The sequence below is a fragment of the Candidozyma haemuli genome (assembly GCF_002926055.2).
Source record: "Candidozyma haemuli strain B11899 chromosome Unknown B_2014730914, whole genome shotgun sequence".
Lineage (NCBI taxonomy): Eukaryota > Fungi > Ascomycota > Pichiomycetes > Serinales > Metschnikowiaceae > Candidozyma > Candidozyma haemuli.
The window spans coordinates 965,656-990,091 of NW_020289902.1; the positions used below are offsets into that span (position 1 = coordinate 965,656).

At 46.4% G+C, this 24,436-nt stretch overlaps 6 protein-coding genes and 1 non-coding gene across 7 annotated transcripts; 4 read left to right on the plus strand and 3 right to left on the minus strand. All coding sequences in view use genetic code 12, as the record gives it.

Annotated features, from left to right (window-relative positions):
• Positions 1-308: 308 nt before the first annotated feature.
• On the minus strand, positions 309-2,615 carry SOK1 (Sok1p; the record flags this gene model as incomplete). Its single annotated transcript, XM_025484981.1, has 1 exon — positions 309-2,615. The coding sequence occupies one exon, from the start codon at positions 2,613-2,615 to the stop codon at positions 309-311; it is 2,307 nt and encodes a 768-aa protein (XP_025339912.1).
• A 3,864-nt stretch (positions 2,616-6,479) lies between these two features.
• Positions 6,480-9,074, plus strand: CXQ85_001265 (uncharacterized protein; the record flags this gene model as incomplete). Its single annotated transcript, XM_025484982.1, has 3 exons — positions 6,480-7,019; positions 7,070-8,719; positions 8,886-9,074. The coding sequence occupies 3 exons, from the start codon at positions 6,480-6,482 to the stop codon at positions 9,072-9,074; spliced, it is 2,379 nt and encodes a 792-aa protein (XP_025339913.1).
• Positions 9,075-9,173: 99 nt separating this feature from the next.
• Positions 9,174-10,514, minus strand: CXQ85_001266 (bifunctional AAA family ATPase chaperone/translocase; the record flags this gene model as incomplete). The annotated part of the gene is made up of 1 exon (XM_025484983.1): positions 9,174-10,514. The coding sequence occupies one exon, from the start codon at positions 10,512-10,514 to the stop codon at positions 9,174-9,176; it is 1,341 nt and encodes a 446-aa protein (XP_025339914.1).
• A 477-nt stretch (positions 10,515-10,991) lies between these two features.
• Positions 10,992-18,211, plus strand: CXQ85_001267 (uncharacterized protein; the record flags this gene model as incomplete). The annotated part of the gene is made up of 2 exons (XM_025484984.1): positions 10,992-14,869; positions 15,238-18,211. The coding sequence occupies 2 exons, from the start codon at positions 10,992-10,994 to the stop codon at positions 18,209-18,211; spliced, it is 6,852 nt and encodes a 2,283-aa protein (XP_025339915.1).
• A 388-nt stretch (positions 18,212-18,599) lies between these two features.
• CXQ85_001268 lies at positions 18,600-18,684 on the plus strand. Its single transcript has one exon. It is a non-coding gene; the product is annotated as a tRNA-Ser (tRNA).
• A 297-nt stretch (positions 18,685-18,981) lies between these two features.
• On the minus strand, positions 18,982-20,115 carry SVF1 (Svf1p; the record flags this gene model as incomplete). Its single annotated transcript, XM_025484985.1, has 1 exon — positions 18,982-20,115. One exon carries the CDS (start codon positions 20,113-20,115, stop codon positions 18,982-18,984), a length of 1,134 nt encoding a protein of 377 aa, XP_025339916.1.
• Positions 20,116-22,558: 2,443 nt separating this feature from the next.
• CXQ85_001270 (uncharacterized protein) lies at positions 22,559-24,346 on the plus strand (the record flags this gene model as incomplete). Its single annotated transcript, XM_025484986.1, has 2 exons — positions 22,559-22,708; positions 22,766-24,346. The coding sequence occupies 2 exons, from the start codon at positions 22,559-22,561 to the stop codon at positions 24,344-24,346; spliced, it is 1,731 nt and encodes a 576-aa protein (XP_025339917.1).
• Between the last annotated feature and the right edge of the window lie 90 nt (positions 24,347-24,436).

Below are 24,436 nucleotides of genomic sequence, written 5' to 3' on the forward strand. Positions count from 1 at the left end.
ATAATATGACTACATTTCGTTTCAGTGAATATCTATTCTCTTATCTCTTATCATTTTTCCTATATGCAAATGGTTAATGTCCCTTGTTGAAGAAAGTAAGCAGCAAAACAAAATATACTTGACTCTGGTTGAAGAAAAAAAAAAAGTGGGCACCAGCCAATATAATAGCTTGGGCCTCGTCATAACGTAGTAATAATGAATGGGGGTGACCATGTGTATGTACGTTTCACATGGCATGCAAAGTGTCGTTAAGGTGGATGATAGTTGGGAATGGGGTCGCTTGTTATTGCTGCTCAATGCTTGTTTGCTCACAGACTAGCCTTATCGTTCTTCACGTAATTGGTGTAGTATTCACCGAACACACTCCAGTGGAACTTGACCAACGTAGAAATTCTCGATGCAATGCTGACCATCTCCAGATCAGCCTTCTTGCTCTTGCCGGAAGAGCTCAGCTTGAAATCGTTGCTCAAACTGCTAGCGGTAATGGCACCATCAAAGTTGAGGTTCACCACAATCTCAGTTAAAAGCTCTTTGAAAATCTTGTCCTCCATGAGGCCGTAAACGTCCGAGTTAGGTTGGATCTGTTTAATCAACCAGTTGTAACTGAAATCAACTATCGACTGTGGCAAGTTGTTCGTTACCTTACTGCCAGTGGATGGATCCGTGACAACGTTCTTCACCAACTGCAAAGCGATGGCCTGGACGTTTCTAGTCCACTTAACGTTACCGTTGTCATCGGTCACAATGGCCAAGATCTCCTCTTGCACCTTTGTGAGATATTCAGGCTTGGAGCTGGCTGCTCTGTATGAAGCAGCTGGTCCATAGTTGTGTAAAAGTTGCTTAAACAAGACCACGCACAACTGGACACAGACCAATTGTCTAACATCAGCTCTCAACAAAACCAATCTGGTGTGGTCAAAAGCCAAAGTCAGGGGGAATTCAGTAGCCATGTTACGGCATGAAAGCAAGTCAATAATGGCAGAAACAATGATAGCCTTGCTAGTCTCAGTTTCCAGCATGTTCTCCTTATTCAACAGTTTACCAATATCACTCTTCTTGTGGAAGTTTCTGTAGTACCATTTCAAAGAGTCAGTAATGTCGATCTTGCAGTGGTTGATGAGTTGGTCAAAGTAGTCCTTCTCAAACTCATTAGCAGTCTCGATCAATACGGGTCTCAAGATTCTAATTTGATGGTTAGCAACATCCAACTTCATGGCTTCCAAAATAAAGAAGATAGTCCTCAAACCTTGCACAAGCTTCTCAACCGAGTTCTCTTCAAATGACTGCTGGAACTTGGCAATCATATCGGAAACCCACTGGTCTCTCATAGGAGCGCAGTGAGACTTGAACACCTCTCCAAGCCACTTGGCCATAGCAACGAAATCGAACGAACCGTGAGACAACTGCTGGACAAGCAAGTCAATGTCCATGATTTCGTTAACTGGAGCACGATCCTTGACAGGAAGAAGAGACAACAAAATGTCTCTCAAAGTGGTGAACAAGACGGGCAAGCGGGGAAGCTTAACTGAGTTAGGTTTGACAGGACCATTAAAAAACTGTTTACACTCAGTTTCAATCTCAGACCAGTACTTCTCAATGATGGTCTTCTTCCGTCTGCCACGTTCGCCGTCCAAGTTGGGGCGGAACTGCAACTGAGGGTCGAAAAGAATGTCGTGTCTCAACTGAGGGTTCTTCAAGATCTCATGCAAGTCGATTTCCTTCAAGGATTGTAAGTTGATTGGAGGAAGCGAAGGAGTGGCAGGGGTATGATGGTGGTGGTGATGGTGATGGAAATGCAGGGAAGAAGAAGTCGAAGGCTGAGAAGCTTGCAGAAAGAAGCTCAGGCTCTGGGAGGAAGGATTCGAAAGACCGGAGGAGTTGGCAGAGGAGTTCAAAAGCAGCCCCTGTTGGTGAGGCACGCGCTGTTGAAACATGTGATGTTGGAACAACTGGGAACGGGAAGTGTAGTTGATGATGGGGAGGGAACGGGAACGGAAGCGTCTAACAAACTTAGGAGCCTTAGAGTTAGATGCTGAAGCCACAGGCAGCACACGCATAGACTTTTTGGAGACCGAGTTACGGTGAGCCAGTCTTGTAGCCAGGGGTTTAGGCTGAGACAGCAGCAGGGGCAACTTTGGAGTCAGCAGAGGCTGGGGCGTGGCAGCAGGCTTGTTCAGCACATTCTTAGCGTCACCGTCGTCCTGCAGTTGTTGTTGTTGAGCAGGTTGAGAGTCCATGTCGACGTCTTCATCAGCGGCGGGCTGTTGGTCCGGGGTTGGCAGCGAGGGCTGGGAAAGAATATGGTGCTGAAGGAGCAAGTGGCGATGGTGAAGAGCTCTATGCTGGTTTATCAAGGCAGGAGCCAGGGTTGCTGGTTTGCCTGGGGATGTGTTTGCCAGGGGCAGCGTTGGGTTAGGCTGGATATCTTCCACGTCCAGTTGTCTATCCTTTGGAGCAATGACAGAAGCGTCGAGTCTAGCTCTTTTGGAGGAGTCTGAAGAAGCCAGGGACGAGTTGCGTTTGGCGCCTGAGTCGAAGAACACTGGCCTGAAAGTATCAGTTTCCTGAAAGACCAGGTCCTGGTTTTCGTTGGAGTTGTTGAGTTGCGAGTTCATCGGCCTGCCGTGTAAATTAGAAAAGGGCCAGGCGAGGGATTATAAAAAAGGTGTAATATAAAAAAAGGGGGAGTTCGCTGGCCAGAAGGTCCTTTCTCTTTTTTATTTTTTTTGTTGGTTTTTAAAAGGGAGTTTTAAGGGATGATTAGAATTAGGAGTGGTAGATGAGTTGGAGGGAAGGTGGAAAGGAATGAGGGAGAAAAAAGGGCGAGCGAGGGCGAGGCACAGGGTTAAGAGAAGGGAAGTGACTAAGGCAGCGAAAAAAAGAAAAAAAAAAAAATAATAATGTGAGAAAAAAGCGTACGGAAAAAGAAATGGGCCGCCAAAAAAGAACGCATAGAACAAGGGCAAAAAAAAAAAAAAAAAAAAAAAAAAAAAAAACCGTGCGAAACAGAAATTGTGTTGCCCCCAAACGCCCCCAATAAGTGAAAAAAAGGAAAAAAATATATGGTGAATGCAAGGCGTTTCTCAGCAGAAGTTTAGAGACAGAAAGCCAAAGAAAAAGTCACATTTAACAGATTTCCAGAAAGGAGACAAAAGTCATAAAAGTCACAAAACCCACAAAAAAAAAGAAGGTTTACGTGGGGGAACAAGATGTACCCAGCAAGTGGATGATGTCAAAACTCTGCCACGTCCAATTACCTGATTGGCTAAGGGCGTGTGATTGCTCCTTGCTCTAGCCATGTTCCTCGGCGTGCCCCCGACGTGCCCCCGACGTGGAATGATTATCCACCAAATGATCTGGCGGTGGTTGGATGGGTTTTTTCTCCAGTGCGATTGCGTTGGGTGGTGGAGGGAGGGTGGAATGGCGCGCGGGCGGCATAAGCCGCTGAAACTGCCCCTGGGGCGGAAACGAAGGAGGCGAGGGAGGCAGAGGAGGGAGAAAAGTGAGGGAGAAAAGACGAAGGGCATGAGAATTGGGGAGAACCCAGAAACCAGAAACCAGAAAGAAGGAACCACCACTTCAACCTTCAAAGACCGCAACCAACTTGTTTTGTGGTGCCTTGTGCCTTTTTCTATTTCTTAGAAGTAAAACGGTTTACATGTAAATTCTATAAGGCTTTTTATTTGCTTTTACGTTCTGTTTTCGTTGGTGTGGCACTTGTTGCAAAAACGGTTGGTGCTCATATGCTTCCCTTGTGTTGTCCATGTTTTTCCTTTTTCTTCCCTTTTCCTTCCCTTTTGTTCGGGCTTGTTATTGCCTTCTTTTTTTTTGTGCTGCGGATACTTCTGCCGCCGCCGCTGCCTCTCCCTACCTGGCTAAATTTGCTACGTTATCTGCCCGCGGCAATGCAAAAAAAAAAAGAGGTCAAAAGGTGCCAGGGCCAGAAGTCACCATTGAATGAAGAAAACGCATATCGGTTATTCTTCGTTTTTGGCCGCCAATCCCCGAACATCCAGTGACTTTTGGGGGTGTTTCCAGAAGGAAACACCAAATAAGACATACTCTTCTTGGGGCAACGTCCGGAAAGTCTTCATCCACGGATGGCTCCGCGGGCCATTCATGCCACTCGGTTTCTTCCTTTTTTTTTGCATTTTTTTGCAAATTTTTTGCATTTTTTTTCGGCCCATTGTCCATCCCAGGAATGTTTCCTGGCGCCCGCGGGCCCAGAAGGAACCAATCAATGACATAACATATCACAAAAGTAGCAACCCCTGGGTGGTGACCTAAGGCCCGCCTAGTCATAGGCAAATGATGGACAGTGGCAGTGACCATCACTACCGTCAATCTACCACTGGCAGTGGGGGCCAAGACAGGCCACTTCGCATCTCGTGATAAACGCACCTCTGAACGACCAGAGATGAGCTACGTATATGTATTTCTCTACACCCACCTACACCTACACCTACATCTCTACGTAACTGTACTTGAAAAAGACGTACCTTCTTTTCCTCTTTTCTTGTCGTGGCAAATGCCTGCCCAGCATATGTCTGTAGAGTTGCCTGTAGAGTCTTTCTGGCGTGTCTTTTGTCTCGGGCTCGAGAAGCCTGCCCCATGAGGAAAAACAGAGAATGAGTATATGAACACTGGCTACGCACCAAGGCAAGAAAAAAGCCTGCAAGTCAACAACCAGAGTGTCCAAGAAATTCCAAATGAGACACATCACCTTAATCTCCAGCCCTCTGGTAGTTACTGGCCGGGCTCCGTGTCTGCACTGGGGGCTGTTTTTTTCACCAAAATACCGATGTACCTCCTGGACCATACCGCAATACCGAAATAGAAACCAATCGTGTCCTGTCTGGGGCCGCACCGATAGTTGCTGAATTCGAAGAATTCAAAGAATTCAAAGAACTCAAAGAATTCGTGAAGAATGAACGGATTCTGAATTCTTTGAACCATCCCTTCCAACCAATTAGACCCGAAAAGTCTCCCTTACCTCCAATGGCAAAATCAATCAATACCTCCCCAACGTCCAACGTCCCTCCCCCAACCACCAACGTCCTTCTTCTCCCCCACCACCGGCCGCTGCACTTTGTCTTACCAGACTACGTCACTCAGGTGGTGGCCAGGGTTTAGTGTAACTTCTACCGCCTCAGCGCCCTACGGCCTGGTCCCGCCCAGGCAGGCCGAGCGAAGCCCCCTCAGCACCACTATCCAAAGAACGGAATTGGCAATGGATTTTATGGCTTCTGGGAATTTGGAATTTACTAGTTTTTCTACATGTCCATAATCAGATGCCCTATTGGGTATTTCTGACTGGCACTCGTTCTCTTCCACTTCTGTCCCTTTCACAGCCACCAGACCCTCCCTCAGTCCTCCAGTCCCTCACTGTCCCCAGTGCCTCACTGCCCTGGCAGTCCTCCACCTCTCCCACTCCATCCGTATCCATGGAAAAGCTGCTTCCTCTGCCGAACCGTCTTTGTGACCAGTACATGTACTACTGTTTTTGTCATTCTATTTATTTTTTTTCATGCCTCGTACTTCCCCTTCTACTTCTCCTTCTCCTTCGCTCGCTTTTAACCCAACTCACATCCTTCTACCGTCGTTTCACCTCCATCATCTGCTTCTTTTTCATGACCTGGTGCTGCCTGCTGTGCCACGCATTTTTCATCGTAATTGTCCAGCTTTTTGTCCAATTTTTTTTTTTCTGCCTGCCTGTCTCGGCTCGGCGCCGTTTCCCTCCATCTGAAAATTTAACCGTTTTCCTCCCAACGCCGTTTCTTCCTAAACCGCCTAAACTTCCTAAACTGCCTCCAGCATTTTTTTTTCTGCCTTTTCCGCTTTGAGCTTCGGTTTCTTCACCCACCACTTAACCGTTTTTTCCTATATACCCTTTCTTTTCTTCCCAACCTTAATTAACCTTCCCGAAATTCTTCATTCCCATTGTGTATTCTGGAAAGTACCGCCCTTCTCTTCTTTGTTCTCTGATCGTCGTGGCCCACCGCTGCTCATTCCAGAATATCCAAGGGGAGACAATAGACCCCTAAAGCATATCCAACACAAAAAACGGAGGAAAGAAAAACCTGAGATTTATTCGAAAACAAATGTCCAAGACCTTCAATTCCTACTTGTATTTTTTGTTGTCTTCCCTTCTTGTCCTCTTTGTCCTCGTCTCGTCTCGTCGGTGCCCCCACCCTCACCTCTTCTCTCGGTCCTGCTTCTTAGATACCCAATTTTCATTCTCACCAACCACTCCACATTTTCTTCTGCCACAGCGTGCTCTCGAGCTCAGCGTCCCTGGATCATCAAGCTTGCTCTTGCTTTCTGTCGTACCCATCCTTGTCGCTCCCTTCTGCTGCAAAACCTGGCTTCCATACTGCCCGTCGACTTCGCACACTATCTGGGTCCTCCATACCCAACTTGGTTTTTCTTTCTTCTGCCAACAACACTCCATCAACACCCACCACCTGCCTTCTCCAACCATGGCCTTGCCTTCTCCTGAGGAGAGTCTCGTCCACCACGATGCCTTGCGGCCTCTGCATCTTCACCAGCCTCACCAGCCACAACAGCCGCTGAACCTCCCGCTACAACGGGACCCTGAACATCATGACCCGGCTGAACACCACAACGGCTCGGTAAATACGGCTAAACCGCCTTCCCACTTACCTCACCCGCTCCCTCCACCTCACCATCACCATCCACAACAACCACAACAACACCAGTCCCATCAGCCTCATCAGCCCCAACACCAGCCCCAACCTCAACCACAACACCAGCCACATGGACAAACCATCATCGACGATTCTAGGTCTTCGGCTCCAAAGACCCAAACGGTGTTCATCCATAAGCTCTACGATATGCTTGAAGACCAGACTCTCTCGCATCTCATCTGGTGGCTGCCCACTCACGACTCCTTTTGTCTTTACCCTGGGGAAGAGTTTTCCAATGTTCTAGCTCAGTACTTCAAACATACCAACATCGCTAGTTTCATTCGTCAGTTGAACATGTACGGTTTCCATAAGGTTAATGACAGTTTCCATAGCGATGAGAAGGGTCAGGGCTGGCGCCGCAGACGCCAACTGGCCAGACTCGCTGGGAGTTCAGACACGCTGCCAACCAGTTCCGTAAAGGCGACGTGGACTCGTTGCGTTTGATCAAGAGAAAGCTGTCTAAGGTGATGAGCACGCCAAAAGAGATTGTTAACTTGAAGCTGCTTCCCCCAACGTCAAACCCTGCGTCTACGAACAACACTAGTACCAATGCTACGAACGACTCCGACTCGGAATCTCCAGAATCGGCCTCCAAACAGCAGTACCATCGTTCTCTTTACCAACAACTGTGGAAACAGCAACTGGCTCAGAAACCAAACACTCCTTCGCTGCCCAATGGTCATCCGCTGAACCCCCCAAACTCGATGTATTACCAGGGCTACCCTGCGGTCCATCCTTACCCTGGTATTCCTCATTCTATGACAATGCCTGTTCCAGTGAGTCCAAGTTCGCCTCCTTACCCTGAACATCCAATCCCCACGCCGTCTTCATATGTTTCCCAATCTCAGCTGCGTCAGGCGTCCAATCAGACTTCCATTGCAGTTGACCAGTCGATCAACCTAAAATTAATTGAAATGCTGACGTCTATTTCTTCTCTTCGTGCGAGCTACGATGAGCTCCAACATCGCTACGATCTGCTCTATGCTGGGTACCAGCAGAACCAACAGGATATGGTGCAGCTTCTTGATATCTTGGAAAGTGGAGAGGAGGAGCGTCTCAAAACTCCAGGAACTACGGGATCCACGCCTGCGCCAGATTCGCTACGAACTAGTGTTTCTGTTGACGAAGTCAGGTCGTTCAGAAAAAGGATTCTTTCAAGAAATGGTGAATCGGAAAGACCAGCTACCGTCCCAGCTACTGCTTCAGTGCAAGCATCAGCATCAGCACCAGCAGCTCCACCTCAAAATATTCAAAATGGCCCAGCCTCAGGCCCAGGCCCAGAGGAGTCGCTTTCAAGAGTGTCTTCCAATTCCAACATTGTTCCACAGCATTATCCACTCAATCCAAACTATTCCTTGTATAATAATAGCGAGAATGGGTTCCGCCACTTCAAGCTAGGCAGCGAGGATAGCCAGGCTCAGAATAACCGCCATTTCTCGGTTCTCATGGATCCATTGCAAACGAAAGCATTGAAGGGACCAGGTGAAGAACTCAAAAGCTCAAGCCCCCTTTCAGCTGCTAATCAAGCAAAGGATTCCAGACCTCCTGTTCCTTTAGTTCAGCAATACCAGCCTAAGGTAAGTCAGCAGTCTACACCTTCGCTTTACCAGCCATTTATGCGTAACGAAAGTGCCCACCAGCAGAGAACGGTCTCGCTTCCCATCCTTGACAAAGTGATGCCACAGACCTTCTCGTCACAGCAAAGGCATTCTACGACTGCTCTTCTCAACAACGAGAAGAGACCTCTTTCGCCCGGCCATGTTGCGCCAATTGGCACTCCTGCTGCTAAAACCTACACGCTGAACCCCATGGCAACCTCGGCACCTATCCAGGCACCTCCTTCTAATGCTCCATCTCCAGCACCTACGAGTTCTCTGCCGCAGCCACAGACCCAGTTTGAAGCCAAGGGAGTGCTTCCTTCAGTCAAAGAGCTCGACAAGCTGATCAAGAGAAGCGCCTCGGGAAGACTCTCGGACATTCTCACCGACGACGAAGACCCCAACATCAAAAAGGTGAAGACGGAAAATTAGGTTATGTTTTAATTTTCGTTGAAATTCCACACTTTCCGCCCCACTATGGGGTTCCTGTGGATGCGCGACACAAGTAAAAACATCACCATCGCATCTTTCTTCCCCAAATACCACCATGGCTGGCTCTGGATCTGCACAATATCCCCAGAGCAGGTTCAAGCGGGTGCTCAAAAGCAAAACTGACATGCCCATAGCCAATGATAACACAGATACTTTGGTGTATTTGGTTTACATGGATTACTTGAGCAAGCTTCTTAATGAGGCAGGCCAGGAGGGTATGAGTGAACGTCTGCTTGAAGAGAAGCACGAGGAGTTGATGAGGTACTACCGAGGCTGAATGCCGTTCCAATTGCTGCTGCTGTCGCCGCCGCTGTCCATTCCTTTCTTCTATGTTTTATTATATTGGATGCAACTTTTTGTCTATATACAAGGGATATCAAAATACACTATTTGGGTTTTTTAACGTGTCTATCATGTCATAAGCAGCCTGGGCGTCTTTCTTGTTGTAAACAAACAAGCCCTGGAGCTGCGCTGTGCTGACCTTGCCCTCGAGGCCGAGCTCTCTATACTTCTGGACAAATTTTTCACAGAGTTCTTTTTGGTCCTCGTAGAAACGCAAGAACATGCGTCTGACCTGGCTTTCAGTGGCGTTGTTGACCATGACCTTGAAGTCCACACGGCCAGGACGAAGCAACGCAGGGTCAAGTCTTTCTGGATGGTTGGTTGTCATGAAGGTGATGCACTCTTCAGCCGAGACGACACCGTCTAGAGCGTTCAAAAGACCCGAGAAAGTAACGCCAGACTGGTAGCCTTGCTCGTTGGTCTGCTCTCTCTTGTTGAAAGCGGCGTCGATGTCCTCAAGGAGCAAGATGGATCTGTTTGGAATATGGTTCATTAAGTGGTTGAGTCTGTCGTCAGTCAAATGGCCTTCAGAAAGGTTCAAGACGCAAATGTTATAGTCTAGCTCACCAGCAAGAGCCTGGATGTAAGAGGTCTTTCCGCTTCCTGGAGGTCCATAAAGCAAGTAGCCTCTTCTATATGGAATACCACGCTGGTGATACCACTCTCCAGAGCCCAAGAAGTCTTTCACGTCGTTGACAACCAATTCGCTGACACCTTCATCTAGGATGACCGATCCTAGCATTCTCTTCTTCCGAGGCTGGCCAAATGGTCTCCATTCGGGACCCCATGCCGTGTACAACACAGTCTTTCCTTCCTGAGCCTTCAAGGCCATCTTCTTAGCCTCGGCAAGCAAGTCCAGGAACACATGTCTGTCGCTGTACAAAGTAGTCAAAGTAACGGTCTCGAAAGGCGTACCCGAAGTCATATCCAAGAGCTTACCTGATCTCTCTCTGTTCACAAGCATATAAGCACCCTTATACTTAATCAAGTGCTTACCTGGACCAGGCACAAGCGAGAATTTCGTAGAAACAGCACCGTTATCATGCTGAACGTAGTTCGTCTCCACCGATAAGTGTCTCAGCGAACGATGCTTATACTGAGACATCCATTCCAAGAACCACAAGTAGGACTTATCCTTGGAAGGAATCTCCAAGTCCACGAGAAGCTGTCTGTAGATGAAACCACTTGACTTGACAACACCCAGTCTGGCCAAAGCCAAACCGGTGCCTAGAAGCATAAGACCACCACCAGCGGCAAAGTATGGGTTGTTCAAGACGGCTTGGTCAAACATGGAGCGAGCCATGCCGGTATATGAGCCGTCAGACTCGGCCCTGATCTTTTCTAGATCGAATTGTGGGGGAGATTGGTTAGCCATTGGAGGTTGAAACTCTAGTGTGTGGAGCGAGCGATGTAGGTGATGGGTCGCGGTGCACTGGTGTGGTATAGGACCCCGAGTTTCGGTGTTCAGGGGGAAGTTAGGGAAATTTAAAGAGTCATATTGGAGAATGAAGTATGGCTTTTGGAGGTAGATTTTTTCCAGAACCCCCAAGCAGCAACGTGTGTGGAACTAGCTTGGTACACCTACTTTAGTGGTTATACAGGCGCGAGAGCAAACACCCCAGTCAGCCGTGGCCCTTTAAAAGAACCCAATCGTAAAGTATTATAAAAATGATGATTACATTATATTAAACTAATAGACATCTCTATATATCCCCTTCTACTCTTCTGTAATTGTCTGGTCCACCTCTTTGCCTCCACTTCTGGCCCGCTCCTGCACTCCAGCATCAACATCACCACCAGGCAATCGTAAGAGCTAAGTCCACACTTCCCTTCCCTCCTACGCCTCGGCCCAATGGCTTCTAATCCACCTCGTCTGGGCTCCGTGCCGCTCGAATCCGCTCATACTGGCGAGTCCAACACTCTGCCAGCCGAAACCCCAGTTTCTGCCCCAGCATCTCAAGTTAATGATCATAAGTCCAGCAATCCGTTTGCCAATGGCCAGTTTGCAACCAGATCTTCTACGCAAACAGAAAGCACTGACGCCTCGTTTTTCACTGCTAACGATAATATCCACCATGTGGCGACGCTGGTGCCGAAGGATCAGTTGAAGAAGGCTCCTTTTAAGACATCAAACCGTATCTTTAGTGATCTCAAGTACACCCCACGTTTCTTCCAGCTTAAGGGTCTGCCAGCGTTTAATGATTGTCATGCCACGTCTTTGTTGTCTGGTAAACCTATAGATTACGCTAGGCACTTGCTGCTGACGTTGGTGGCGGAAAGAGACCACTTTGAGCCCTTGATCTTGAACAACGCCATCGATTACATTCCTGCGTTCCAGAAACATGACTTCCCAGAGAGAAGTCTATCTGTTTCGATTGTTCGTGGTCTTTTAGTTCGTAAGTCGACGCATGAGATTTACCACTTCAGGTTATCTATTCTTGAGCAGAACAAGCCACAGGTGTTTTCCATCGATAAGCATGAGTATCACGTTGTTCTGAAGGACGACGTTTCTCCTGATGACTTTGACGCTTTGGGCGAGGATAAGTTGGCCGTTGCCCTGCAAGTGGTCGATGACGCCTTCTACAAGTCGCTAAATACCTCCCATAATCATATCTTGAGGGTTACTGTCTTTAAGCCAGAATTCACCAGAGACGAAGTGAACGGTATCACAGACGTGGAGGTGGTGAATCAGAGATTCACTGAAGGCATCAAGAATATTCCTGACTCGCCAGCGGCTCAAGCGACAAAGTTTGATCCAATCAATTGTGTTGTTACCCTTTTGAAGGTTCTAAAGAATCCCATCACTTTGTCCGAGAACGAGCCTTTGCAAACCATTCCCAAGGTAAGATCTGGCCTCGAAGCTAAAATAGATACGTCCTTGCTCTTCAACAAGTTGAACTTCTCGTTGGACGAGAAAGAACAAGTATTCGTGCCACCAAACCTTAGCAAAGATCCCCTTCTTCGGGAAAGTTATATCCGTAAAGCATACGAGTTGCTATTCATTGGAAAGCTTCTTAGGACGTCTCATCCTAATGACTTTGACCGCCAATACTCATACAACGACTCAATGTCTCGTGCATTCACAGCGCTTGGCGAAGTGGACAAATATTCTTCGGTAACGTCATTCAGACAAGACAACTCGGACAACTTTCCGTTCTTTGTTGCCTTGAGTGCATTTTCATTTTACCAGGATGAGTTACTCATCAAATGTTACGAGAATTCAGTGGCATCTGATGAGTCCAACAAGCTCTTTTATGTTGATTCTTTCAAGCACTTAATGGCATACCGCTCGTCCAGAGCAGGTGGCAGGTTACAATCCTACTATCAGAATCAATATAGTAAGGGTCTTATTTATGGGTTCTCGGAATACAGAGATGCCTTGAAGTCTATTGGCGTTGAAGGGATTTCTCCAGATGATAAGATCGACGACGATGTCGTCATTGGCATGTACAAGCAGGCTTGCAAGAATGACCACAAGAACTACACATACTATAATAAGCAGTTGAGAATTGTTGCTACTATCAAGCAAAGTTCAGGCTTGCTCAAGTTCCTTGACAATGAGCTTATTCCAGCCTTAATTGCTCTCGAGGAATTGAGGATTGAGGAGCTCACAGAGGACGATGTCGTCATTACAGCCTATGAGTTCCGTCTTGATGAGGTTCTCCAATCGGTCAACTTTAATGCTGAATCGCAAGAAATTCGCTTCTTGAACAAATGTTTGCTCTCCATAGCTATAAGCCGGAAGAGTTACATTCTCATGACTTACATCGAGACAAAGGTTCCAGGCCTTGCTCAAGAGGAGCCTCGCTTAAGTGTTGACGAAGCACTAGACTACTTGGGTGCTGATAGACTGACAAATGACTTTGAGATTTCCGCTAAATTTCAAGAAAAGATGGCGACCTCTGAGGTTGGCGATGTCAGTGATTTCATGACCCTTAGAGGTAGTTTACGTGCCTTGGCAGAGGCTAAGAAGCTGGATATTTTATTCAGCTTTCTCAAGAACGGCAAGATTGATTCCTCATTATTGCCTCCGGAAAATTGGCCTGCTGGTTTGGACAATATCGGAAACACCTGCTATTTGAACTCCTTGCTTCAATACTACTTTTGCATTAAACCTTTGCGCGAGGCCATCCTTTCGTTTGATGATACCAACCTCGAAAGCTTGAAAGTGAAGAAGAGAAGAATAGGAGGACGTGATGTTGAACAGTCTGAACTTGAGAGATCTGGCCAGTTCGTCTTTAGACTTCAGAGCTTATTTCTGGAGATGATTTCTACAAGACACAGATGTGTTCAGCCAAGTAAAGAATTGGCGTATCTTTCATTTTTGCCATTGTCCCAGAGTGTTGATTTCAAGCAAGAGCCCGAAGTTTCCGAAAAGCCGTCGACCGAAGATCAGCAAAGAAACCCAGCCAGTGAAGGTCATGCATTCTCAGATATGGATGTCGACGCGAATGAATATGGTGACAATCGTCTGATCCAAGATGTGGATATGTCCGACAAGGAAAATGATCCATCAACTGGTTCATCGAACTTGCCTAAAAATAAGTTAGATGACTCTTCTTACAACCTTCTCGAATTATCTGAAGAAGAGCCAGCGAAGGTGGATGCTCAAGCTGATGCTCCATCAGAAGCACTTGCAGAGGATTCCTCGAAGAGTTCCGTTGATTCCCCAGAGAACGCAGAAAATGATAAACCTCAGCAAAAGATCATGAGTATTAGCACGGATCAAATCGAGAGCACTATTGAGATTGGAAGACAACAAGATGTGACTGAATGTATCGAAAATGTCACTTTCCAGATCGAAACAGCTCTCGAGCCTACGAAGATTGATGATGACGGCGAGCAGTATGACTTGGTTAAACAGTTATTCTGTGGTAAGACGAAGCAAACCATCACTCCATTAGATAAAAGCAATGGTGCCAAGTCCAGAAGTTCTTTTGAGCGGTTCTTCAGTTTGATCATCAACGTGAGTGACCATCCAAAGGATATCTACGATGCTCTTGATAACTATTTCATTGAGGATATAATGAATTTGGAAGAAGGCCAGGTGAAGAAGACTACTACAATCACCGAACTTCCTGAAATCCTCCAATTCCATGTTCAAAGAGTGCTTTTCGATAGAGAGAAGCTCATGGCATACAAGTCCTTGGAAGTCATTCCATTCAAAGAAACCATCTACTTGGACCGTTACCTTGACACCGACGACGAAGAGATCAAAAGAAGAAGGCTGCAAGTGTATGAATGGAAAGCTGAGATCAAGAAGTTGCTGGAGGAGAAAGATGCACTTTTGCAAGTCAACCCCGAGACGAAACTCTCAGCAATTGATGCGTTACAAGCTACCAAGAAATTTTTGGAGACCAAATTGGCCGTATTCCCTGAATTATCCATCAAGCCTGAAACCATCGAGGCCATTGGCACACAAATCACCGAGTTCAAGAGCAAGCTCCAGTCGATCCACGACGAGATCCGAGTACTCCAAGAAAAATCCACCAACCACTTCAACGCCTACCAAAAAGTCGGCTACACTCTTTTTGCCATCTTCATCCACCGCGGTGAAGCTTCCTACGGTCACTACTGGGTATACATTAAAGACCTCCATAGGAACATCTACAGAAAGTACAACGACGATGTGGTTACAGAAGTGCCTGCACTGGAAGTGCTTAATTTTGCCGAAGGCAACACTGCCACTCCCTACTACATGGTGTTTGTGAAGGACGAGCTCAAGGAGTCGTACGTGGAGCCACTCAAGAGGGAGATTACCTGAAGCAGGTCGGTTAAAGCATATCCTTGATTCATTTGGGTGCGAAAAGTGGTAAAAGTGGTCTCGGAGATAGAACGAGAAAAGGAGAAAAAGTGTGTGTACTGCATCCAGGCACCTCGCCTACCTTCACTGGGGTTCTCACTTGCTCAGGAACCTTTATCTATTAAGGTGAGACATTGCCTACTGTCATATAGAAACTCCACAAATAATCCTTCCATTCACTTCTCGTTTATTACTACCATATTAGACCTTTCCAAAGATATCTTTACATGAAATTCGTGTCATTTCTTCCTGCACTTTCTTGTATAATTGGAGCGTTGGCAGATGACACTGCCAGTGGCCACAACCGTTGGGCTCTAGAAAACTCCTTTGACAAGTTCCAGCAAAATGCCATTGTGAACAATGTGTTTGAAGTGAAGGGCTTTGACCGTGATGACGAAGACGACCACGAGTGTCCTCCATGTTTCAATTGCAACTTGCCAAATCATAAATGTGCACAGTTCTCCAAATGTAACACATTCACTGGAATGTGTGAATGTCACGATGGATTTGGAGGTCTGGACTGTTCAGAGCCGTTGTGTGGGTCTCTTGGGAAGGATAACTCGAAAAGAAGACCTAGAGGTAATGAAACTACATGTTCTTGCGATAGTGGCTGGGACGGTATCAATTGTAACCTATGCACGGAGGATTCCGTGTGTGACGCCTTTATGCCTGAGGGGCTCCAGGGAACATGTTACCAGAGAGGTGTGGTTATTAACAAGATCCATCAGATGTGTAATGTGACCAATCCTAAGATTATTAAGATTCTAGAGGGTGAGATTCCTCAGGCGACATTTAGCTGTGACAGGAAGAACAATACTTGTGATTTCCAGTTCTGGATCGATGAGGTGGAATCGTTTTACTGTGATTTGAGCCGGTGCAGCTTCGACTACGACTTGGAATCCAATACTACTCGCTATAAGTGCGAGGATGTTGCCTGTGAGTGCTTGCCGGACCGTATGCTTTGCGGTAAGTCAGGCTCAATTGACATCTCTGAGTTCCTCGAAAAGACAATTAAGGGTCCTGGCGACTTTACCTGTGATATCAGCAAGGGAAACTGTCGGTTTTCGGAACCCAGCATGAACGGCTTGATTTCATCGGTTTTCGGTGATCCTTACATTACGATTCATTGTAAGGCCGGAGAGTGTGTCCACAAGAGTGAAATTCCAGGCTACGACTTACCTGATCGCAGCAAGTTTACCTGGTATAATCTTTTCACTATTGCCGCTGTGGTAGCGGTTGTGGGTGTGGCCATCATTACTTCCATCTATCACATCAAGAATAGTCCGCTTTTTAAGACTGGAAGTCTTCTGGGATATGACAATGATACAGATTTCAACCCGTTGAATGAGAACTTCACGCCTACGACTTTGTCCTTTAAGGATGTGTCTTATCACCTTGGCAACGACACCCAGATTTTGAATAACATTTACGGTTTGGTGAACCCTGGAGAATGTCTCGCTATTATGGGTGGATCTGGTGCTGGTAAAACTACACTTCTTGATATCTTGGCTGGAAAGAGAAAGAGCGGCAAGACTTCTGGTGAAATTTACGTCAACGGCCAGATCCTTGACCGTCATGACTACAGACAAATTGTTGGCTTTGTTGACCAGGAAGATCATTTGATTCCTACCTTGACTGTCTATGAAACAGTGCTCAACAGTGCTTTATTGAGACTTCCAAGGGTCATGCCAATGCATTCTAAGATCTCCAGAGTAATTGAAGTGTTGAACGAATTGAGAATCTTGAATATCAAGGATAGAGTTGTTGGTTCTGACTTTAACAGAGGAATTTCTGGTGGTGAGAAGAGAAGAGTTTCTATCGCTTGTGAACTCGTGACGTCACCATCGATCTTGTTCTTGGATGAGCCTACTTCTGGTCTTGACGCCTACAATGCTAGAAATGTTGTGGACTGTTTGGTCAAGTTGGCAAGAAGCTACAATAGAACGATCGTGTTCACCATTCACCAGCCTAGATCGAATATTGTCTCATTGTTCCACAAGCTCTTGTTGCTTAGCGAAGGTGACCTTATCTATTCTGGTGATTTGATTAAAGCCAACGATTTCTTCACCAAGCATGGTTACAGATGTCCTCCAGGTTATAACATTGCTGATTACCTCATTGACATTACAATGGATCACAAGAAGGTTGTCAAGGTACCCAGCGCGGAAGAAGATGTCCATGCTGCTTTCTCGAACCCTGCTAATACCGAGGTGGACGAGACTGCCGAATGGGAACATTATGCTACTCATCGCGATGAATATAACTTCCAGCCCTTGGCTCTGGCTGATAATGGCGACAAGTTGGTCCAATTGCACAAGAAATTGCCACAGACATTTGGTGAGTCCGTGCTTGCCATTGAGCTCAAGCAGGAGATCGAGGAGTCCAAGCAAAGCTCTGCTGCTCTTGATGTTCTGCATCATCTTTTGAAGAAGGCTTCGTTGTTTACTCAGTTTTCCGTGTTAAGCTCCAGAACGTTCAAAAACTTGTACAGAAACCCCAAGTTGCTTCTCACGAACTACGTTTTGTCATTGTTAGTTGGTCTTTTCTGTGGCTCACTTTACTACAAGGTGTCTAACGATATTAGTGGATTCCAGAACCGTTTGGGTTTGTTCTTTTTCGTCTTGGCTTTATTCGGTTTCTCTTCTTTGACTGGATTGCATTCATTTGCCGAGGAGAGAATCATCTTCATTCGTGAGAGAGCTAACAACTACTACCATCCATTCAGTTACTATGTCAGCAAGGTGTTGTGTGATATTGTTCCATTGCGTGTGCTTCCACCGATCATTTTGCTCAGTATCTTGTACCCATTAGTGGGATTGACCATGGAACATAATGGGTTCCTCAAAGCTCTCCTCGTTCTTGTCATGTTCAACGTCGCCATTGCATCCGAGGTTTTGATCGTCGGTATTTTGATCAAGGATCCTGGCACTTCGACGATCCTGGCGGTTTTGATTCTCCTCTTCTCATTGTTGTTCGCTGGTCTCTTCATCAACAGTGAAGACCTCAAAGTTCAGACCAAATGGTTGCAGTGGATTTCATTGTTCCATTATGCATACGAAGCACTCGCTATTAATGAGGTCAAGGACTTGATTTTGAAAGAAAAGAAGTACGGACTTTCCATTGAAGTTCCAGGTGCTGTTATCTTAAGTACCTTTGGTTTCGAAGTTTCGGCATACTGGAAGGACGTGAGCTACTTGATCGGCTGGGCCGTCACCTTCCTTATTCTCGGCTATTTCTTCTTGCACTTCTTAACCTATGAAAGAAGGTAAGCCATCATAAACTAGATTTTTTTCGATTGATCTTTATAGAAGTTAGTTTAAACATACGATATTACGGCATTCAGTATATGTATAGAACCTTGGAAGTAGTATCATGGGGTTCAGTAAAGCCATCATTTTATTTCTAAGTGTATCAAGCAGTCTCTGTTCGTAATTTAAAGATTGGAGTATCGATTCCATCTATGTTTAATTCCATAAACTAGGTGAGAAAAACTTAAAATGGCTCTAAAACGCTCAAATTTTGCCCTAGCAAGCTCAAATTTCTCATGTGACTTTTTGAAATTTGCTAACATCTTTTGAAAGCTTTAAAATTGGTTATTTGAAGTGTCTGATTAAAATACAGATTATGTAACTACCTCTACTTCTTCCTTTAAAAAAAGGCAACTTGTCCGAGTGGTTAAGGAGAAAGATTAGAAATCTTTTGGGCTTTGCCCGCGCAGGTTCGAGTCCTGCAGTTGTCGTCAATTCTTTTTTTGCATCTTTTATCTTTCTACTGATAAGAATTAAATTCTTTTCTTCTTCTTTTTGCTTTTCCTAAATTTCTAAATCTTCTAATTCATTAACGTATTAAATCAAATATATAACGCGGGGCCCCAGCGGGATGGAGGACTATTAGTGCTAGGACACCCACCGATACCAACGCAGTGCGAGACAAACACCCATATGTTATGTTAATATTTTTTTTTATGTTTTTCTGGTTTTTTATTTTTTTGGGGATTTTATGAGGTTTTGGCTTTCAGTCTCTGTCGTGATTTAAGACCTTAGTCGGAAATGAAAGTAGCTTCGTTGAAACCAATACCTTCTTCAGTTTCAGCGCCATGCTTGATGCTCAATGGGTTGCAGAATTGGTAGATGTATGGCTTAGCTCCAGAGACACCAGAAACAATGTTCTTGACGAACTGAGGAATCTCGGCCATGACGTCCACACGCTCAACCAATTGGTTCAATTTACCAGACACAACAGCAACAGTCTCGGAGCCTGCGCCTTCCTTGGCAAAGTTAAAGGTGATACCCTTTGGAACCTTCCAGCCCACCTCGTCAACTTCAGCATCCTCATGGGTCACCTCGTTATCAATAGATGTAAGAATAATCTTGTCATCCTTAGCAACAATGGCAATGTTGACCTTGGTGGTGGCGTATGAGAGAGGAGTGGTGAACTCCATCTGCACAGCAGAGTAGTGAGGACTCTGGAAATTAAGGAAGTTCCAGGACTTGGCAGCGTGGTGGGGCTTCATGCCTTGCAAAGCCATGACGAACATGGTGAAACCATCAATCTCAACCTTGACGTTGTCCTTCAACTGGAGCTTACCGGAAACACTACATCTAGGCCAGAAGGCGTGTCTCATGGAACCCCATGGGTTCTCCAAGTCGTCACCGTAAAGCGTAGTACCGTCCTTACCGAAAACAACACCAGGAGTCAACTTCTTGACAGTCAAGTCGACCATGGAGTCCTCGCAAACAAGCGATTTCAAGTGGTAAGTGGTGCCATCCTCAGAAAGCTCAAACGACAAGTTGTTGGCGTAAAAGTTGGAACCTTCGGCACGGAAGTCCTCCAAAGCCGTAGAAGTCCAAATGCAGTTAGGATCGTCAGCACCCTTCTCGTTGTTGTACAATCTAAAGGTGAACTGAGCAGTTGTTTTCACCCCCATAAGGTTGGAGTGGATGATCTGAGCAAAACCAGTGTAGCCAGTCTTCAAGTCAGTAAAGTAGAAAGTCTGGGTTTCAACATTAGTGTAGCCAGGCTTTCTCCAGGCAAAGTCTTCAGGGGTGGTTTCTCTGGAGACAGGGTCGCCCTTCTTGATGAAATCAGTAACTGGATGGATGGCCTCACGGCCGTACTCTGGCTCGGCGGTACCGGCGACAACGGAAAGACCTGATTGGACCCACTTCAACATGATGATACTAGGAGTTGATAGAAGTAGTGGAGGAGGAGTTGCAAAAGAATGTGCTTTAAGACAACGGCAACTGATGACTGCGGTTTGCTGTGGGTCGGGTAAAGTGCAAATATGCGATATAGTAGCTATGAGCCGCGCACGACCCACTAAAAACAAGGCTTTTTGGCACTATATGAACGAACAGAGAGCAAGGGAAGACTAAGGGTGGGAGTACAATGCTTGGCTCGGGGCAAGGGTGCAAGAGAAGCAGGTAGTCAGGGGTTTGGATGGGTGGTTGGTAGGTGTTCTCACATGGGGCCCAAAAGGACCCAACCAAACCGTCACGACCCAACAAAGGAAAACAAATACTAAATGGGTATATAAAGAGAAGGAATCGTCTTTTTTTGCTATGGTTGAAAATAGGCGGGGCCTGTTTTTCAGTATAATTGGGCCATTGGGTGGGAAATGGAATGGTATGTTTTCGCAGCCATTACCGTGCGACATGGTGTAATCGAACAAGACACAAAAACGGACGAGAAAAGGGGCCATTTGGATGGTTTTTCGATGGGTTTGTTTATCCTTTGCTCGTATTATATAGTAGGTGTTTTTTAAGATAATTGTGGTTCTGGTGGTGGAACAATTGAAGGGTTTCGCAGCCATTAGGGTCAGATTAGGGCATAACAGCCATAGATAAGCCAAGTGACACAACGTTCTAAGTTGCTGTCATTTATTTGGACCAAGGGTGTATTTGGGCGAAAATCTTTTGTTTTTTCTTCACAAAGTCAAGAAATGACGAAATGACGAAAGAAATCGGTGTTTTTTTGTACTACGACATTCCTCCTATCAGGCAGTCTTGTGCTCCAGTAGCAATCAAACACGGTTAGTATGTATGGCCTAGAAATTGGGTTTATGTGAAGTTTTCTTAGGACCGTGAGCGGTGGTTTGGGGGTCTACGATTTGCTTGGGAATTGGGAGCTTTCTTTGTGGATTGGGGTGGAAATAATGGTATATTAATTGCTACTGGTGGTATAAACGTGGAGAACGACTTGCCAGTTCCTGAATGGTACCTTCTTTAGAAGCAATTACCGGTGGAATTGGCCAACCTTCGTGGCTTAAACTAGAAGTTTGTAAGGTACATTTCCTATAGATTTGCAGGCTCCAGGCACCTATCATAAGCTAGACCTGCTAAGAAGCATCCAACTAACCACCTAAAGCCCTCCACTCTCTATCTCTCCTATAACTGCCTTACGCCAGCTAGTTTGCTGGTTCTGTGCTACTACTGCCGTTGTGAGCACTTGAATTGTCCTTGTCTATTAATATCCGTGGTCCAGCGTCTCCTAACCGATAGTAATAGACGGCGGGGGCCCTGTAATCCAAGAATGTAATTACCAGGCCCTCTAAACCGTTAAAAGAAATCCAGAAATAACCCAGAAATCGTCACAGAAAGTGATAAACTTGCCATTGGCTGGATACTCATAGTAGCACTCGGTCTGGACCACCAGCCTCAACCTCAAGCCACACGAAACGCCAAACTCAACCAGCCTTCTCCAACTCTTCCCAAGCTCTCCCAAATCTTCTCCCTGCCTCTTAACAAGACAGCCTCAACCGCTACCCGTCATACCGAAATAAGCTTTCTTTGTATGTTTCTTTGTTGCGGCCCATGTGGTGATTTCGCAGCCATTCATGACCCAGCCGAACCAGAAGGTCCAACCAAACACCAAAAAAACCTATAAAAACGATTTATTTACATGTCAAGGTGTTCCTAAAGCACTAAAGAAACTCCTAAACCTCCTCTTTTCTTATCCTCGTCCCCCTCGTAGCTTCACTATACCCATCTCTTCCTCCCCTCCTTCTCCATACTTAAGCGCTTTTCGGTCTCTCCAGTCCAACCAATAACAACCCAACGCCCCAAACTTCCTTCTTTCCACCCAAAATCAAAAGGCGTTCCCTTATAGCTCCCCAAAACTTTGCCTTGTATTCGCCACCTCTACAAAAACTTACCTTATCGTTTCTGAGACTCATTCACGCTTTGCTCGTCTCCTGCCGCACAGGTCCAGACAGACCGCCAGAGACGAAGAGGTGACCGCTAAACATCCCTAAAACATATAAATACCAACCAAACGCCCCTTCTTTTTATTCTTGCCCGTTTCCAAAAACTATATAAGTACGTCTTTTTCCTTCCCTTTTTCGCCAGCGGCATTTTTCGTCCCTTGTCGTGCCTCTTCGTGCCTCTTCGGCTTCCCTCGCTCTAGCACCTCCTGGGGCGTCCCACTCCACTTTTTACATGCCTCATTCGCATTCTGCTGCCTGACTCTACTTCACTCCACCACCTTTTCCACATTCTCCCGAAACCAGGCATTTTTCACGAAGGGTTGTCTGAAAACCACTTTTTTATTGAATCCACTCAAACACATCTTTATCTGCTTTTTTTCAAACTACAACTTTCATCCCTTCCAGTCAACCCATGGTGCCTTCGGTCTCAGTATTGAATCCACCCGAAAATAGACCTCCAGATGCTGTGGCTTTACGGCTTAACCTGGAGGTTCTTGCATCGCTTCGAAAGCTTCAACAGCAGGGCGTGGTGCCTAAGTTGGTGGTGAAAAATGGCCACTTTGTATGTATTTCATGGTGCTTCTACTCCCCCCCTGAGATCCTTTTACTAACTTTCTAGCTGATCAAGGTGAACGATTCGCTTGTGTACCCTTGTTCCTCGAGTAACGAGCTGCTTCGGTTCGATATCTACCATCCGCTGGACTCTCGCAACTACGATTTTGCTGGAACCGTCACTGAACGTCTCAATGTGCTCACGGATCCTCGCCAGATCAAGGACCATATGAAAGCACCTGTGGTCCAGCCACTGAAGCTGCCGCCGCTGCTGCTGCTTCCTGAAAAGCCGTCTTTTGACCATGCCAAAAAGTCCTCTCTCCATGAACATAACCTCTACACTGTGGCTTCAGACTCTAAGGCAGAGGCCACAGCCAAATTCCTAGCATTGGTCGCCTTGGGACCCATCACCAAGAAAGACGTTGAACATCGTGTCAACAGCTCGCATAAGGTCTCTCATGCTGATATGACTCTGCTTTTCCAGACTCACACGCAGATCTACAGGCCAAACTCGACTTTCACTGAGTCCGATACCTACCCCAGTGTGGCATTGGGCCTCACCGATATCGACCCCCAGCATAGTGACGACTACGTCATCCTTAAGGACAAGGCATACAAGGAGTTGCGCCCATGGCAGTGCCCATTTACGAAGTACGAGCGGGCACTCGTCATTGAGAACACTCATCACGCTTTGAGCAGACTAGGGTATCTGGATACCCATCCGCTCCGGCGCCGCATCACGGAGAAGTCTCTGGACGACGAGACGAAGAAACATGCCGCTTTGGGCGGTGGTCTTCTCACATCTAAGGACTCCAAGACCCCTGGCTCTCCGTTTAACATTTCCCCTAACAAGAGGTCTGCTTCGCCTCGTGTGGAACAAGAAAGTAAGAGGAAGAAGCAAAAGAATGACGAATCGCCATTGAAGAACATTCTGGATACGAAAGACCAGAAGAAGTTTGTTGTGTCGCTGTCGCTGTCATCGTCTTCTGAAGATGAAAGACAATCCAAGAAGCCTAAAAAGGAAGGTAAGCGGAGCAACAGCAGTGGGAGTAACCATAGCGTTTTCAGTAACGCCACGTCTTACACTCTGCCATCGCTGATCAACGAAGAGCATAACGATGACAATGAGCACAGCGAAGACGACATGAAGCTTCTGAGCTTGCCCAGAGCTTCGCCAGCATTACCGTCGAAACCAGCGCCTACAAGCAGTGACAAGAGGCAACAATACTATAAGCAGTTGGCGGACAATTTCTACACAAAGTACCTGGAGTACAAACAATTGCATGATAACTTGCTCAAGGACCACAAGCTGGGCACGGCACAAGAGAAGAAGCGCCGGGTGTTGAAGCTATTTGAAATGCACAATCTTCTTGCCGGCTGGAAGCGCAAACTCTGGGACTACCACAATGAGAGTAACATGGCTCAAGGCATTATGCATTTGTCTCGACACAAGAAGACCAATAGTGGCAGTCATGGCACCATTCTGGCTCCTTCAACCAGCCAATTGCTGAGCCAGGACCGTTTCCAGCGTTCTGGCACCGCCAGTCCCTCTGTTAACTATGCCGACAGATTTGCACCCGGCAAGCAAGCTGGCAAACGGACCCTTGAGCAACGCTCTCCACGTCCCAAAGTCGCCTTGGACTACTAAGCATGAAGGGACTTCCAAAAATTGTTCCTTCCCATCATGGTCCATGTCGCAGCATTACTGTTATACATAGTATCAATCATAGGCAAGTTC